Here is an 18,542-nt window from a genome sequence, read left to right as displayed (position 1 = left end):
CATGCACAAATAGCAAAAAGACTTGTCAATAAGTGAAAAGCATAAGTAATTCCATGTTAATGAAACAAACAGTAAACAGAGGCAGACTAAGGGTGGAACAAAAGAGAGACAAGGGTGGGGTAACTGTTAATAAGTATAAACCAAGGTGTATACATATGGAAAAAAACGAAAGTTCACTGCGGCTCCCCGTTTTTTTGGGAGCTAGTCCGAAGCTGTCTCCATTATGAATAAAGCTGTTGCTAGCAATGTGTGCTGGTGTTTGCTCTCTGAGCAACTGGATCATCGTCTCCCTAGTTGTTGGGTGCTGCATGGAGTTGGGGTCTAACACTGTGCATCAATGGCATCAACAATTCCCAGATGTACAACTGCCCCACAGGGCTCCAATCAGGCAGAAACAGCCCTCTGCTTGCTACCCTTGGTTTCTGTAGTGACTTGTCTGTTTCTATAGCAGCTAGCATATATGCTTCACCTCACAAAAAGGTTCCTGGATCAAAAGCTGCTTCCTTCCCTTCTTGTAGCCTGGCTTGGAGATAATGCCAGAAGTGACTTGGCAGAAATAGGTATTTTTGTCATGGCAGTAGGGTCTGGGAGGAGGTCCTGTTTGTTCAGCAGGAAGGACTTTATTTTGTCCACAAAGAAAGATAGGCTGAGCAGTTCAGAGCAGTGAGATCACAAGGCAATCTGTAAGCCTAGCTCGGCCTCTGTGGGGCAGTAGGTTTTGGTACGAGACAAAAAAGAGTCCCCTGGAACCATGTGTGTGAGGAGCATGACCTTTTGGGATGATGGAGAACTAAGGCATGCCCCATGCAAGCCATGTAACTAGATAGGCATTATGCACTGTGCTGGAAACTGTTGCATTGCTGACAAGCTGCTGCCGGAAAGAGCTATTCTTTGGGGAACCACCTTGTTTTTCTGTGAAAAGCCACTTGAATACCTGTATGCTCACTGTTCGTACTTCTCGTCACAAATGTGATGCCTGTCTGTGGCTGACCAGTCTAAATAAAGTAATGACTGAATGCATGTATTACATCATCCCATTTAAATTATAAAGAATCTCTGTCATTCCACAAGTGTTTGGATGATTAAAAAGAACAGTTGGCAAACAAATTGCAACTATGATGTCTCTGAAGAAAACACATGTATATATCAGAAACTGTCATTCTTTGAGAAGTGTTACCCACATACTTATTCTCACAGGTGGGTTTGTCTGATGCTGTGTGCTTTGACTAGAAACTTTTTTGCCTTAGTAGCTTTCAGAAAGTACAGTCACCCCACTTCTTCTGGTATCAAGAAGAGAAAGAATTATGTATCTTTCCTAATCCTCAGTTCCTCCAACTTTAGCGTCTTATGCTGTCTCTAACTTCAAGGAAAAGGGAAATGAATACAGGAGGCAAATGGTCTGCAGGAAGGGAGGGAGGGATGAGGGAGGGGGAGAAGCTGCAGGTTGGGGTTTGTCCAGCCTGAGTTGGAGGTAGTGTTCCCTCTAAGTTATGTGTGTGGACAACTGTGCACAAGTGAAAATCTTGCTGCGCACAAACTTTCTAAGGCCGTGCACCCACCTGGGAAGTTTCTGGGTGTGGAGTGTGGCGGAGGCACCAGGGCCGGCATGGGACACTTACCGAAGGTAAGCTCCTCACTCCTCATGCAGGGCAGGCTGCGGCTCCTCCCCAAGGTGAGGTGGGGATGGGGACCAAGAGGGGGACAGGGAAAGGGATGGGGACTGGGGTTGGGGGCTGGCGCGAGCCTGTGCATGTGGTGCATGGGGGGTGGGGGCTATGCAGTGTGTGTCCCATGGCTTATGTTGGTGTGGCCTTATGAGGCCCCCACTGGTGTAGTCCACACCCACTTAGAAGCTGGACAGCCATTGTAGGCCACTGGTGTAGGCCACTGCTTTGAGGTAGTGGGGTCTGTTAGCCAGTCTACATGGCACCATTGCCTCGGTGAGTGTCCAGTTTGTAGTGACTGGAGAAACTGGTAATCCAGCGTTTAAGGAGGATCTTGACTGGCCTTCAGATTAGGAAGACATAGCTTGTTCTAAAGATAAGACATCCCATGCCAGATGGCATAGAGATGGTACCACCAGAGCCATCAGTGTAGGGTCCAGTGGCAGAGAGCCTTTTAGGGCTGAGAGGTCCATTAAAGGTCCATGAAGTAGTTCATGGTTACAGATATGGACTACTTTGCTGGAGAATGGCACTGAGTACTGTGTGGATGGAGCCATTTGTTTGCTGTCCAAGTTGAATCCTTGCAGACAAGTATGGCAACGCCATAAGCCCCGGGTTAACTGGGGATTTAGAAATCATGACCCCTGAGTGGCTCCATGGAGGTGTTTCCTCACTTTTATATTCTAAGTTGTATTCTCAGTGCTGGGCAGTGTTTACGTCATGGTCTGGGCCGCCCTGGGCTTCCACAGAAACCGTTCAGGGCCAAGAAACCTTGGGGCCAAGTGCTGAGCTAAAGTCATAGTTCCTCAAGATCCTCTCCTGTCACCCATATAGGCTGAAAGGTCTTAGAGGTCTTTTCCTCCTCATGCAGACTCTTCCTGAGTTGAAGGGATCACCTCTTTCAGTACTGCGATGGCCATGATGATGAGAGTTTCTTAGGCTTGTTTCTGACGTGCTGTCTGCTTTTAGACCTGGATCAGCATGGGTGTATAGGTGGTGATACTGTTGGTGTTGAGGATACTGTTTCACAATGGCTCCCAGTGCTAGAGGACTATGGTGCTATGCTGAGGATGGCTAGGCTATAGCTGTGTGAAGTTCTGCATTTTAGGGATGTAGAGAAACTGGAGAAGATCCAGAAGTAAATAATGAAGTTGATAAAGGAGTCAGAATGCCAACAAAGGAAGGGAAAGTTGAGAGAACTCTGTATGTTTAGTTTGGAGAAAAGGAGATTAAGTGGGGATATGACAACAATTTTCAAATATTTGAAAGGCTGCTGTGGAGAAGAGGGAGAAGTGTTCTCTCTTGCCACAGACAGCAGGGCATGAAGCAGTGGGTTTAAATTGCAGCAAAGCAAATTTCAAGTAAATCTTAGACAAAACTTTGTAAAAAGAAGAGTAATAAAACAGAAAAGAAGGATAATGGAAAAAGCTGCCTAAGGAAGTTATGGATTCTGTTTTTTTACAGAAGTTTTTTCAAGAAGATGCTAATTGTTTTTTTCTGGGAATAAACGCTGCCTGCCTTTGTGTAGGTGTTGGACTAGACAACTCTTCCCACCTTATGACTTCAGATTCTATGACCCTGGATCTGAGGCAGAGCCAAAGGATTTATCCTGGAGAAAGAGCCAAAGCTTATTCTGCCTGCCCCTTCTCATCTGCAGCTTGAATGTTCAACAGATAAAAAAACAGTCAAGGATGTGGGTCTCCCCCAGGCAGTACAGACACCTTTTACGGTCAATCTCAAGGCATCACAGGAGGGACATGGCTTGAACCCCAGAGACTGAGTAGATCTGGAGTAAAGGTGCCTCCCCTGATTACATCATGAGCTGAATGAATACTTTAAACAAGAATTTTGGATTATTTCTGAGTGTCAAAGATTGTCAGGAACTCTGAAGGAATGTTCTCTTTCTAGCCAAGCGGTTGGGAGGACCTGTGGAGCTGGAAGCTTGAATCATCCTTTATCCCTCAGTGCAGGGGCACAAACAGATCACTCTGTGGATACTACTAAGGCAAAAACTGCTCTGGTTGAAGTTCAGGGCATAAGGCACAGACACCAGTGAGAAAGCATATGTGGACAGTTACTCAAAGGAGAAAGAATTGTCCTCTTATATGAGGGGCACGTCTACATGTGTCACTATGGTGTTGTTGTTACTGCGCTGTGATTTATGTGGTTTAGTGATTACGTGATTAATGGTGCACAGCTGTGCGTGCTGCACATTTAGCAGCTACTTTGCCATAGTGGTGTGCTCTAATGGGGGAGCACGTTGCTACAGTGCTAAAGTAGTTGCTGGTCACGTGTAGACCCTTGTGGACACTATGTTGACGTAGCACATTGCTACGTGACATACCATCATATGTAGACACACCCAAGGATGATCAGATCTCTGGAGCCCAAAGTTATAATTTACCACTTTTAACTTTGTCTTTTCAGACTCAATTTTGTCTTAATCCACCTGAAATATTTTTACATTTGTTAGAAAATTAGAGACTACCCAGCTCCAACATGTCAGGGCAGAAGCCAGTGAATCCTGTTGTGTCCTATGTTTTCTGTTTCAGCCATACCTGTGCAAGTTCTTCCATCCCCTTCATAATGTAGGCTGCATTCACAGACATTGTTGAGTTTGCAGACAGCCTGGGGATGGCAAGCTGGGGAGCACACAGGTATCAGAGCTAAATATAGAACAAATACAAAAGTCAGTAGAGCTTCTACTCTGAAGGCAGATACATTCCAACAACTGTAATATATGCTTAACCCTCTTTGAAAACTCTGCAAAGATCTGTTCCTGATTATATCTCCTGTCATTTCCTACCTCAAACTCTGGTTATATTCCACATCTTGTTATGCCCTCTGTCCATTCATCCCACTGCCTTTTTCATACCGTCTGTCAAGGTGATTTTGACCCCTGAAACAATGTCCTTTCTTTTAGTACATCTTCCTCTTCCTTCTCAAAGATATTTCCTTCAGACTTTGCCTCACTGGGACCTTCCACTCCTTCACTGTCTAATCCTGTCTCTCTCTGCTGGGTAGTAGAGCTTATAGGGTTAATTTGCAATATGTTCCTCATTATTTGTTCTAATCATATTTTCTTTCTTTGTCATATCTTTTATGGCACTGTCTAGATCTCCAAGAACTCTGTGTTTAAGAGTCAGTTTTTCAAAGCATTTTCAAAACCAGATGTGCAGTAATTCTCATAACAATCTAAGCATGCATTACTGGGGCCCAGGAAAGAGATAGTGGTGAAAATCTGGGTTCATTGATCAAGGAATTCCCAACTTATAGAGATGAAGGCTTCTCCCCTGTAGTTCTCTGTGCACGAATAAGCTCTTCAGAATCTGTTTGTTCAGACTCCACATTCACTTCACTCAAATCTTTCCCCAATATCTTAATTCCATAGAATTAGCTACAAAAATAACAAATGCTTAAACCAGTGGTTGTTAACTGAGGGTTCATGTACCCCTAGGGGTACTTAAAAAGGTCATAGGGGGTATGCAGAATGAATGAGAAAAAATTACTAGAGTTGAACCGATAAAAGAAAAATTGACTGTATCAGCAGTTGGCTTTTTTTGGCTGATGTGGCTGATAATGTAGGCGATAAATGCCCCGTGCATGCACACAGCCGCAGCACAGCATGCAGGTGGCCAGGAACACAGTCTGGCAGCATGGAGAGCAGCTGGGTCTGGCTGGAAAGTCTGTTGTGAAGGAAGGAATGTGAGGGGGTCAGATTGAGACCCCTGCGGTGAGGGAGGGAGTGGAGCTGGGACAGCGGCAGGTGCTGCACAGGTGGGGTGGAGCCCTGAGCAACTTGTCCAGGGGTCACGGGGGGGAGGGAGCTCCTGCTGATGCAGATACCCTGGGAGGGCATGGGGGGCATGTGCCCCTGGATATGTATGCAGGGCAAAGGTGGGCTGCTCCTGCGGACTGGGACTGGGATGGTGCCAGGCTCTTCTTGGTGGGTGGTTGGGCTGGGCTGCACTCAGGACTGGTGGCAGTGGTGCTGGGAGTGGGGGCTACACCATATTTTGGGGTGGCTGCAGCCCCCACCCAATAGCTCCCTCCCAGTTCCACTGCCACCCACCCTGAGTACATCCCCAACCCAAACCCCTTGCCAGGAAGAGCCCAGCACCCCTCCAGCCCCAGCCCATAGTGGCAGCCTGCCCTCACCCCACATGCAGATCTGGGGCACATGCCCCCCCATGCCCTCCTGGGGTGTGTGCAGTGGTGGGAGCCACCCCCTAATCCCCCCAGGTGAGCCATGTGTGGCTCCATCCCGCACCCTGCCCAGCTGCACAGTGCCTGCCCTACCCCACTCCCTCTCTCACCAAAGGGGCTTCAATCTGCCCCCCACCTCATGCCCCTTCACTTACAAGAGACTTACCAGCCAGACTATGATATAGTCTGGGTTCATTAGGGGTAGGTCATGGGTTCATTAGGGGCAGATCTTGTCAGACCAACCTGGTGACCTTTTATGACCAGATCACCAAATCATTAGATGCAGGTGTAACAGTGGATATAGTCTTTCTGGACTTTAGGAAGACCCTCAACACGGTCTCAAACCCCATTCTCATAAAAAAAAACTAGGAGATTGTGGTGTTGATGCCTACACAGTCAGATGGATCACTAACTGGCTTGTGGGCCGCACCCAGAGAGCGGTGGTAGATGGGTCTTATTTGACCTGGAGGGATGTGGGCAGTGGGGTTCTGCAGGGCTCGGTCCTTGGGCCCGCACTGTTCAACATCTTCATCAGCAACTTGGACGAGGGGGTAAAAAACACGCTGTTCAAATTTGCAGATGACACCAAGATGTGGGGAGAAGTGGGCACGCTAGAAGGAAGGAATAGGCTGCAATCGGATCTAGACAGGTTACAGGGGTGGGCCGATGGGAATAGGATGGGGTTCAACACTGACATGTCCAGCATAATGCACCTGGGGAGGAAGAACCAGCACCATACCTACAGGCTGGGAAACTCCCTTATCATCAGTGCCAAGGCAGAAAAGGACCTAGGAGTCATCACTGACGCCACAATGAACATGGGCCAACAATATGGGGATGAGGTCAGGAAGGCCAACTGCACCTTCTCATGCATCCACAGATGCATCTCAAGCAGGTCCAAGGAGGTGATTCTCCCCCTCTATGCGGCACTGGTCAGGCTGCAGCTGGAGTACTGCATCCAGTTCTGGGCACTGCACTTCAGGAGGGATGTGGACAGCATGGAGAGTGTCCAAAGGAGGGCCACCCGCATGATCAGGGGTCAGCAGGGCAGGCCCTACAGGAAGAGGCTATGGGACCTGAACCTGTTCAGCCGCCAGAAGAGAAGGCTGAGGGGGGATCTAGTGGCAGTTTACAAACTAGTCAGAGGGGACCAGCAGGTATTGGGGGAGTCCCCGTTCCCCAGAGCACTCCCAGGAGTGACTAGAAACAATGGACACAAGCTAGTGGAGGGTAGATTCAGGCTAGACATTAGGAGGTGCTACTTCACAGTCAGGGCGGCTAGGATCTGGAACCAACTTCCAAGAGAAGTGGTGCTGGCTCCTACCCTGGGGGGTCTTTAAAAGAAGGCTAGATGAACACCTGCCAGGTTCATTTGACCCAGTACCGTTTCCTGCCATGACAGGGGGTTGGACTTGATGATCTGCTCAGGTCCCTTATGACCCTACCAACTATGAAACTATGAAACTACATACAATCAATGCATATATTAATAATGCATTTAATGTAAATTAGTATAGCCTGCCTTATATCACATAATTGGTAACACTAAAAACAAGAAAAAAATATGAAGTGGTACATAAGCTTGAAACTTTGAGATAGAAGGGGTACACTTGTTAAAAAAGGTTGAAAACTCCTGGCTTAAACTATAACCCAGACACAAAATTTCACATTAAAATTACCAAAGCAGAATAGAATAATCATACTTTAGCATCATGCTTGGGTGCTATAAAATAACAAAGAGCAATTTTGGATTAACTAATGAATTTAAAACAAATTCCAGAGAATGGCAATAACAGAGATAACAGCCAGTGAGAAGGGCTCTGATTGTGTCTTACACCTAAAAAATTCCTCTCCCCTTAGCAAGGGTCTTACCAACACCCCGACCAGAACTTATACTTTGGTGAAAAAAAAATGTCATGCATTAAGAATGGATTTTTCCCTGGATTTTTCAAAAAAAAATGTCTGCCATCCCGACAACTACTCTAATCACTCTTAAAGCCAGACAACTATACAGTAAAAAGCCAAAACAGTCTTGTTAACTTAAGACAGTAAAACATACGGAAAAAGTTTTTAGCTTTGAAGATATACATAAAACAGTAAACAAGAACATCTTACTGTTCCCTTCTAACCAGAAGCAGTTTCCCACTGATCCCTCTGTTTCAAACAGCTAGAAATCTCAGGTGATCCTCCAGCTCTCGTTTAGTTCCTTGCTTCACCTAGATTTGAGGTATCTTTTCTTTTGCTCTCTTCCCCCCTGGAACTTCTCTTTAAATCTCTCATTATCTTTTTCTTTATTTTAATTCCTGTGGGACATACCATATTTTCTCACATACAACACACACTGTTCCACCCCAAAATCAGTCTCCTCAAATTAGGATGCATGTATTAAGTGGGGAATCTGATTTTCTGCCCGGATAGAAGTACCCTGCTTTGATTCATAGTCTATAATGCAGCAGTTGTGTCATTACTATTCAGGAGGCTGAGGGAGTCAGCTGACTTAGTGGCTCATTGTTCTTCACTCCTCAAGTGTTAATGATTGTCTCTCTTTTTTTCATAGTGCTGATGTTTCATTAATCAAGCTAAATTTTCTTAGAGAAATTTTGCTGCATTTTAGCTACTTCTGGTTTCCCTCCTCCTATTTTACAGCCCTGGAGACTCTTTAGTTCTTTCCAAAAGCATAGATCCCTCTACAGAGACCAGTCTTCAGTACCAGGGTTTGAGCTTTAGTTAAGCAGGAAAGGGATGGTATGTCACCTGAAGATTTGGTTCTAGCCCTGCTCTGTGCAGTCATAACTCTGCAAAAAATCTCTCTCTCTCTCTTCATTTTGCCTTTCAGAAATAAGATGCTTATTATATTCCAGGGCATACTGTATGCAAGAAAATACAGTCTTTATTTTGGCAGATGATTTATCCCCAGTGTTTGGCATCTGTTTGGTAAATACATTAATAGTATTCTCTTTGCTACATATGATACCATTGCTTTGGCAATAAATTCTCTTTTGATATTCACTCATTCATTGTCAAATGGGAAATCTCTTATCACCAGACCTAACTACAAACAAATCACTAACTTGTTGATTAGGTTAGATCAGTGGTTCTCAACCTTTTCAGAGTAACGGCACTTTTTTGAACGTGGTGGGACTCCGAACTGAGAACCACTGTTGCTGCTGCCTCAACTTATTTCAGTGACTTGCAATTGGGTGCTGCTGCCTCCAGGTAAAACTGCCCTGTGTGCCTGCTGCACAACCAGACTGGGAAGGGCTACAGCATGTGCCCATTCTCCTGCTTCATTAGAGCTATCTGATAAGACTAAAGGAGGCAGGATATCTTACTTGTGCTGCAGCCCCTCCCAGTCTGATCCTACAAAGTATCTCCTGGAAAGAGATGTGCACAAGGTAGGTGGAACTGTGCTGCGTGTCTCTATTTCTAGGAAAGGCACTGGGAGGGCCAGACTGGGAAGGGGTGCAGCATGAATTTGTTCTCTTGCCTGCTTTAGGCTTGTCAGAGAACCCTAATGCAGGAAGAGCATGCACACTAGGGCCATGCAAAGCTTTGGTAGCTGATTTGATTCAGAGTAGATTTGACCCGATTTGGTGGCTGAATTCCAATTGAATCAGGAGACAATTTAAAAGGTCTGAATTGAATCAGAAGCCTCTGAATCAATTCAGAAAAAATTTGGTGCCACTTTAGAGATTCGGCCATAGACTAAAGAGGCAGCAATCCTCACCTTGCTGGAGACAGCTGCCTCCAGATGATAAGTCTGTTGTGGTGGGTGGAGTGAGGAGGACAGAGGCACCGGGGAGGGAGGGATTGGGGCTGCGGCTGGAACAAGCTGCCCAGCTGGGGAGGGGGGCTGCAGGACTCAGGAAGCAGGGTGGGAGGGCCACAGGATGTGGGTGCAGCAGAGATGGGAGCAGGGGCTATTCCCTGCTGCCGTTTGCCCAGGTGGGAAGGCGGGCAATGCAGGTGCAGCTCACTGCGGGTGGAAGGGGGTCATGCCCACATCCCCCGCCCCCCCCCGCCCCGGTCAGCAGCTTGTCCCAGCCCCAGCCCCAGCCCCAGCCCCAACCCCAACCCCAATCCCTCCTTCCACCATGCCCCTTCCCTCCCTACTCCGCCCACCACAACAGACTTACCAGCTGGAGGCAGCTGTGTCCAGCATGGTGAGAACTGCTGCCTGTTTAGTCTGTGGCCGAATCTCCGAAGCGGCACAGAATCTTTGGATCCAATTTGGCTGAATTGAAATTGGGACAGAGATTTGAATCTACAAATCGAATCACTGTCCCTCTGAATTGGCTGAATTCGAAGGGAATATTTGCCGCTTTGCACAGGCCTAATGTGCATGCTGCAGCCCTGGGCACAGGACAGTTTTTCCTGGCTGCTCTAGAGATGGTAATTGCTGCATCATGGCACTCCTGAGGGGGTCTTTCAGCACCTTGGTTGAGAACCATTGGGCTAGACTCACTGGCCAGATACAAACATTACATTTTTACCAGTATAAGTGATCAGAAACTGGTTTATAGCCATAACAGAATAGAAGTTTGACACATAAAACCTGTCTCTACCCATAACAGAACAGAAGTTCAGAACACAGAATGGTTTAAAAATAGTGGAACCCAGTCTAAGATTTGCCGTCCCCACCAAAGGGCAAATGTGTGTTCTGTTCATAACTGATCTGAACTATGCTGCTTACAGAAAACTGTGCAACTTAGATCAGTTCTGCCTAGGGCTTTTGAATGTCTGTACCTAGCCACTATAAATAAATGGATAATTAGTTGATCAAGCTAGACTACTAAACACAAAATGTATTTTTTACTGAGTATCCCATAACCTACAAATATATGAATGATACAAATTATTATTAACTGCTGATGAAACCCAAACATGATGATAGTTAATCACAATCAGGGGGTGGGGAGGGGGCAGAGATGCTTGTGTATGTGTATGTAGAGACCATTAAAGATTTGAGTATCCTTGATACATCTGTACAAAGCACCCTCCTCCACAACAGAGTGACTTACACTATTTGTGTTCATTTCACAGAATCATTTGTATGTGGTAAGGAACACTTCTTGGGAGTTTAACCCACAAGGTCAAATTAACTTTACCTAGTTTGGTTTCACAGTGTTCTCCTGTCCAGCCCTCACTACAGAAGCAGAATCCATCACCGTGTAACCCTTCATTACACATCCCGTTCTTTGTGCAGTTACACTCTGTAAGTGACAAACAGAAAACACTTAGAATTTAGCTCCGCTTGCTTAAAGGTCTATCTTCCCCTTTCTCCTAGATACCTTCCAGTAAATGCCCCTTATGTTCATTTCCCTCCCATAGGTAGTGCAATTCATTTACTCAAAATCCTCAACATTTTTCCTACATTTCCTACATTTTATGACATCTAATTTTTTAATGTAAAACCTAAAGAGATAGTTTGGATTTCATACTTCTAATTTTTTCCCCTGGCACAACATCAAGGCACAACATCAGGAAGCAAAGCAAATACTAACATCAGGATGTAAAACACCACCAAATTGCAACACATTATATACCAGTCATCATACGATCTTTCCAAACTGCTCTTCAGTTCCCCATTATATTAGCTGCAGAGCCTGTTTGGTGTACCAGAGATTAGCATTGCTTGTAAACAGGTTAACATAATTTACTGTTATCTACTTTTAGTTTGTACCTTTGCACTCTGGCCCATATCTGCCTGGTACACAAAGCTCACACGCTGTCCCAATGAAAGCTGTGGTGCAGTTGCATTGTCCTGACCCATCAATTCTATCATCACAAATACCACGGTTGCTGCATGGAGCCTCTGTTCCTCCAGGGCACACTGAAAACAAAGTACCTCAGCAAGTTATTTAACCAATCTCTCAATAATAAAATATTTGTGCTTTTCCAGGAGTCAGGGAAAACCTAGAATGAGAGCTTGTCTGATTGTGAGAGAGTAATTTTAATGTTTACACAGGGACACGTCCAGCATGGGATAGCTGGCTGGGGAGTCTCCAGCTCCTGGAGAACTTAATTAAATAAGCCTGAGATTTGTTTTACAGACATACACACAAACTCAATATTATATAATAAAGAAATTGTATGCAATATATATTATATATATGTATAAAATAACAACGTATTTATTGTATATATTTATATGAAATAAAGTACATATTTTTGGATACTGGTACCATCAGTCATCTACTTAAAACTCAACAAAGTTGCACTGGTGTCCTTCCTCAGAATCCATTGGTCTTTACTTACCCCTGAGACAAAACCATCAGGAGTAGTACATGAATTGTGACAAGGAGCATGGAGGGGATAATCCCGTGAACATCCTACTCTCTGGGGAAACATCCAATGGGAATATCCCTGTCAAACTCCTTGCCCAGACTGGTATGAATCCTAATATAATAAAATGCATAGTCTGTCTGTCTGTGTCAGTCCATCTGTAATGTTTTTGGGTAACTGTGCATGTGCTGCTGAGAGGGCGGGTGGTGATTGGCTGCGTGGCCCAGGCTGCGCGTGCCCAAGTTGCCAGAGAAGTTTGTGGTGGTGGTGAACATGCCTGGGCTGCCCAAACAGTGGGGTTTCCCCCGCTGCCTGAAGGCAAAGGGGGGGATCACGGTGACGGCAACCCCCCACCAGCCAGCCCTGATGCCCCCCAGAACAGCTGGCAGGGAGGAGGAGGCAGTAGGCAGGGAGGGAGAGAGGTGGACCCAGGCCAGGCAGATACACAGCAGTGGGGCAGGGGGTGGGGAGTGGGGCCAGACACAGAGCAGCAGGGAGGGAGGGTGGGGGTGCATAGAGCAGGGCTGGACCTGGAGTGGCAGGAGAGGGTGGAGCAGCGGGGGATGGATTGGGGCTGGACCCGGAGCAGCAGGGTGAGGGGTGGAGCAGGACTGGACCTGGAGTGGCGGGGATGGGGGTTGGAGTGCGGTTGGACCTGGAATGGCATGCTGGGGGGGTGAGTTGAGTGGGGCTGGACCCAGAGCAGAGGGGAGGGGAGGAGACTGTTGAGCGGGGCTGGACCCAGAGCAACAAGGGGTGGGGAGCTGAGCGGGGCCAGACCTGGAGTGGCAGAGGGCACAGGGCCAGATGTGGGGCTCCATCCCTGACCCCTACCCCTCATCATTCTTGATGGGCAATTTGCTAGTTTTCACATAAAAGTGATATTAGATCTCTCTCTGATAACACTCCTAATCTAACTAAACATTGCTTTATCCAGTGCAGAGGTACCATTTGCTTGTATAATCCAGGAAGACACTTCAGTTATGGGCACTCAAAAGATTATTTTTACATCCATAAGGACTGGCCTATTTCTAAAGAAAATTGCACAGTGCCAGAAAACTACAGTTGTAATTGTTATGCTAAAGAGAGATTTCTATAGATATAAACCACTGTCTAGGCAAGTTCAAGCATCTCAAGGTGACAAGAGAAAAAAAAGTTAATTATTGTTGTAGTTAGAAATCACAGTGCCAGTTTCTTACCGCGACAGTCTCTTCCGTAGTGGTTTGCACAGCACTGTGGAACCCAAGTGGTGGAAAAACAGCTCCTCCTGCACCCTCTTTTCAGGGACCTCCTAAGTTGAGGCCATCTATTGCTATAGTGAAACAGTGAAAAGTGTCCAGAGCTTGGAAACATAAAGGGGTTGTGTGGAAAAAAGGAGGACCTGAAAGATGGATTTTCAGAGTAGTAAAGGCACATCCTGCTTTCCCCCTGTAAGGAAAAACAAGCAAACAAACAAACAAAAAAAACCCATTGGGTTAAAAATGCCCTAAGGTTTGTACTTCTGAGTTAATTATCCCCCCACACCTTAATTAGAGGAAATAACTCGTCAGTTGCATTAGCAAAATTGTTCCAAGAGGAGTAAAAATAAAATTACATACTAGTGGGAGATATTACCCAGCTACAGGGTGGGGGGAAAAGGAGAGCCTTCTCATTTTTTAGCCTAACCGCTTGATAGTTAGGAGTCTGATACAGAGAGCAGGAGACAGGTTCTAGACTCCCCTCACCAAAAGGTCTGAACCTGAATCTCTTGTTTCCTGGGACTATGCTCAAATCACCAGGCCTTAGTTTGCACAATATCCAGGCCCCTCTCTAGATTCTCTTGAAGAGAAGATGCTCCAACTTGTGTTTAATATTAACTTGATAAAATGGATGGAGAGCTTTGGAGAAGGTTTTGTCCCATTGGGAGCAATAGCCCTGGCTCCCAAACAGAACTTCTCTTATCTAGGGCAGAATTTCTCCTGCACAACATCCTGTTCTCTTCCTTTTGGCCTCTTATATCTTTCTCTCATGGTTGCCCAGGGGACTCAACAGACACCTGGACGCTGAAAAATAAATTTACAGCTCTCTTGCTCTCTCTCCTAATATTAGGTCCCATGTTCGTATCATCTAATTGCCTCAGGACTGTTACTATATTTTCACAACAGCTCTCCACAGGAGGGTTATCTCCAATTTACAAAAGGTAAACTGAAGCACAGGGAAGGAACTGAATGTTAGTCAATTTTTCCCCCAGCCCATTTGATGGTTCAGGGTATTTCAAAATTAAGCCACTAGAAATCCCAAGGGGTGTGTCCACAAATGCACACATGTACACTTGCAGCAGCTCAAATAGAAGTGGTGCAAATTTGAGCTTTTTGTCTAAGCGCATATGCCTGGACATGCACGTTGTTGTGGAGCAAACTGTGCCACTTGTAGCAAAATAACCCTACCTGGCTCCTCCTGGGTCTGCAGTCAGAGGGAGATGGAGCCTGGGGCCAGCACCTGTGCTGACCCCAGCAGTGTAAAAACCTGCCCTGGCCAGCAGCTCAGGGATACTTGCCCTCAGGATCTTCTGAGGCCCAGCCACTTGGTAGCTGGAGTACTGCGTCCAGTTTTGGGCTCCACAATTCAAAAAGGATGTGGAGAAGCTTGAGAGAGTCCAGAGGAGAGCCACGCACATGATCAGAGGTCAGAAAAACAGATCTTACGATGATAGGCTGAGAGACATGGGACTCTTTAGCCTGGAAAAGCGTAGGCTCAGGGGTGATCTGATGGCCACCTATAAGTTTATCAGGGGTGACCACCAGGATCTGGGGGCATGTGTGTTCACCAGAGCGCCCCAAGGGATGACTAGGTCGAACGGTCACAAACTCCTGCAAGACTGTTTCAGGCTGGACATAAGGAAGAATTTCTTTACTGTCCGAGCCCCCAAGGTCTGGAACAGTCTGCCAGCAGAGGTGGTTCAAGCACCTACATTGAACACCTTCAAGAGTAAATTGGATGCTTATCTTGCTGGGATCCTATGACCCCAGCTGACTTCCTGCCCTTTGGGCAGGGGGCTGGACTCGATGATCTCCCGAGGTCCCTTCCAGCCCTGATGATGATGATGTCTATGAAATCTGGGGATACTACCCGCTTGTGTCAGCTAGACTGCTGAAGCAGCATCCCAAATTCACTTTTTAAAATACCCCAAAATCCACATTATTTCACAATTAAAACAAAAGAGAAAGAGAGAGATTGATCAGATGGGCAATGTTTAATTGCTATATTTACAATGTTAAAGAAATTTGGAAGCCTACCAGTGTCTCTAGCATCATAATAAAATAAATCCTAAATATCTATATGTTTTAACATTTGCTTTTGGTTTCCTTATCACATGGTGGGTGTGTGATGGGTGGATGTGGGGTTTGCAGGAGGGGGTGGGAAAGAGAGTGGGGGGATGTGGGTGGGTGTGTGGGTAGGTGTGGGGACACTGTGGGTGTGGGGGCTGCTTAGGAGGGGTGGGTCCCCTGCATGAATTCCACATGCCCCTGGTGTCTGAGGGAGCACAGCAGCGCTGGCAGCGGCAGGAGTGTGGTGGCAGCAGTAAGTGGGGAGCTGCCACAGATGTTACTGGTGCTGTCGGTGGCAAAGGTTGGTGGTGGTGAGCACTGACTGGAGGTCAGTGACCACTTGCAGATGCCACTGGCAGCATCAGCGGTGGCCAGCAGCAATCTCTGACTGCCCGCAGATGTTGCTGCCAGTGGGGGTGGGGAGTGGTGGCAAGTGGCGACTGCCTGTAGGTGCTGCTGACAGTGTCAGTGGTGCATTTTCTGAAGGGGTGCATGCTCAGGGGGTGTATGTGCACCTGTGTGCACTCCCTATGCATTGCCAATGGTGCCCTGCCCCCCCACAGGGAAGAGGCCCCCCCACAGCACATGAACTCTGGGGTCCCCCAAGGTCTCCTCCCACCTCCTCCAGCCCCCCAGCCCCTTACATACCTGGCACAAAGCTGGTCCAGGTCCCTGCAGCTTACATCACTGCCTGCTCTGCAGGCAGCATGCTTCAGCACCAAGGAAAGAGCCAACCACAGAGATGCTCTGGCAGACTACCAGAGTGGCTCTGTGGAGGATTGAGCCTCCAGTTGCCTCAGGGCGCTGTCTGGGACTGTGCCCTGACCTGTTTTTTTTCCCTGGGGTATTGTTTGATCCCTGGATATCCAGGGGTCTAATTTTGCCCCCATGCTGCAAATTTGCAGTGTGGGGAATGTTTTTTTGTTCCCGCATGTGCCTCTTGCAGCATCTCAAAGGGATTTGAGATGCTGCAAGAGGCACATGTGCACTCATCTGGACGTGCCCAAGAAAGTGAAATGTATGGCTATGGAAATAAGCACGCACTATGATGATATACAATGAGCTCAAGAAAACCTCCACCTTCAGGTTGTGGGCATGCATTACAATGGTTTGAGATCTGCTTGCTGGTGTAAGTAAAGTCCTGAGGAGCACTAGTTAACAGCTGTCCTCAAGGACTCGCCCAGTCTTGCTAATGACTCCACGTTGGCAGATCCTATGATCATACAGAATTTTATGCATAACAGGAGTCTCAGTCACAAAAGTGCTGATCATGATTATGATCAGAGATTCTCTGCCTTGGTTCTACCCAGGCATTAATTTTTGAATTTTGTTAAATCATTTATTATAAAACACACTTATTACAAACAATGCTATCATGGATCAAATGGCCCATCCACAGTATTTTACAAGTGGTGAATGACTTAATAAGTTGAAAGAGCAGCAAACATTACCTGTTGGACTGATCCAGCAGGACAAGAAGGCTCAAAACCACAGAACCCACAAGACTGAACAGATCTCTGAAAGAAAGAAGACAAGAAAACAAACAAATACACACACACTTTTTTCACTTTCTTTGTCAGTTACAAGCTTGTTTGTGATAACAGGCAGTGAACCATCCCTTCTAGACACCCAAAACTTTTAACACTCCTGAACTGTTTGTACATGTAGCTGTATACTGCAGCATTGAATGGACAACACATGTGAATGAGGGACTGGCGGTGGGCAGCAGAGGAAGGGAGGGATTGATGTTTTATTATTTATAAATCTGTAAATACTCACCGTAAGCTCAATGGAGAGGAACTCATCACAGCGAGACCCCAGGTTTGGAGGCTCCAACAACTGATCAATGCCATAGGCAATGCCACCATTAAACTCCATATGCCTCTGGACAATCCTGGCATTGCCATTATCCACCAACAGCTCCCCCTTCAAGACAGATTAGTAAGAAAATAGTATTCATTAGTACCTAAAACACCTACAATATGTATATCCATTGGAAGGAATGAAGTGAGGTTAAAATGTACTGCATGCCACAACATAAAGCAAACAATCAGGCTGTGGGGAACCAAGGAGAGTGGGAAGGATAGAATTCATTTCCCAGCTCATGAGAGGGCCTTGTGTGGCTGAATCCTCATTAGCACTGATCCTACCAATAGGCAACCAACAACTTCTTTCATATTGACCTATTTGGGACCAGAATGGAACCTTAGATGGGACCCACTGTTGCAGAGGACAATGGGCATGGCCACTCTATCCATTTCCACCACATCTGTCTGGCTTCATCATATGGATTAGGTTTGATGAGATCTGAATAAGTCCTGTGCATCTGCATCTGACTATCCCAAATAATTAGATCCTGTGTCATCACATTACACTTGTTCACCTGGTCTTGATTATTTGGGTGAAATGGAAAAAGCAAACATACTTCTTTAACTGTCACGTAAAAACCAAAAACACCCAACAATTCTCAATGTGCAGAACCCAATGTAATAACTTCAAGTCCAAGCCATCTTCCACAGTAGTTGATTCATACAAACTCACCTTAGTCATCAGGCTTCTAAATAACAAACATATTTTTTGCCTTGTAATTCCATAGCACCTTGATTGAGGATGAAATCTGTATATTTCTGAGGCATAAGATGCACTTGGGGGGATGTTAGCAACCAGTTATAAAATGGACCCAATTATTGCCTAGTCTCCAGCATCCACTGCTTGGAGATCACTGAACGGGCAGTCACCTGACAGCTCCAGACACATCTGGATGCCAGATTCCTGGACCCTTATCAGTTTGGTTTTCATCCTGGGTATAGCAAAGACTGTTTATTCTTTTGGCCTTAGTTGACAATCTTTGCCTGAAAATCAACAGGGGAAATTTTGCCCTATTGATCTTACCAGATCTTTTAGATGCCTTTGATACAGTTGCTTATAAGATATTGATAAAGCATTTACTTGACCTGGTGGGTATTCATGAAACCTTTCTAAAATGGTTCTGCTCTTTCTCAGCAGACAGATCCCAGATGGTGGTGATAGGCAAGTGCTCGATGCATCCTTGGGACTTCCCTGTGAGGCACCCATGGCT

The 18,542-nt window shown here is 46.2% G+C and overlaps 1 protein-coding gene across 1 annotated transcript in view; it reads right to left on the bottom strand.

Annotated features, from left to right (window-relative positions):
- STAB1 (stabilin 1) overlaps positions 1-18,542 on the bottom strand; it is a 217,488-nt gene that overhangs the window by 31,416 nt on the left and 167,530 nt on the right. Inside the window, exons 53-58 of the mRNA XM_090022768.1 lie at positions 17,243-17,389; positions 16,915-16,980; positions 13,355-13,583; positions 11,554-11,703; positions 10,979-11,083; positions 4,223-4,330 (exon numbers count right to left, since the gene is read on the bottom strand). Of these exons, the coding sequence (XP_089878894.1) occupies positions 4,223-4,330; positions 10,979-11,083; positions 11,554-11,703; positions 13,355-13,583; positions 16,915-16,980; positions 17,243-17,389 (805 nt within the window). The remainder of the gene's footprint in view (positions 1-4,222; positions 4,331-10,978; positions 11,084-11,553; positions 11,704-13,354; positions 13,584-16,914; positions 16,981-17,242; positions 17,390-18,542) is intronic.

The sequence above is a fragment of the Crocodylus siamensis genome, chromosome 11 (genome assembly GCF_052110815.1).
Source record: "Crocodylus siamensis isolate JL-2025a chromosome 11, ASM5211081v1, whole genome shotgun sequence".
Classification (NCBI taxonomy): Eukaryota; Metazoa; Chordata; order Crocodylia; family Crocodylidae; genus Crocodylus; species Crocodylus siamensis.
Note: the sequence above shows the minus strand (reverse complement) of the source record. Positions and strands in the feature narration are given on the sequence as shown.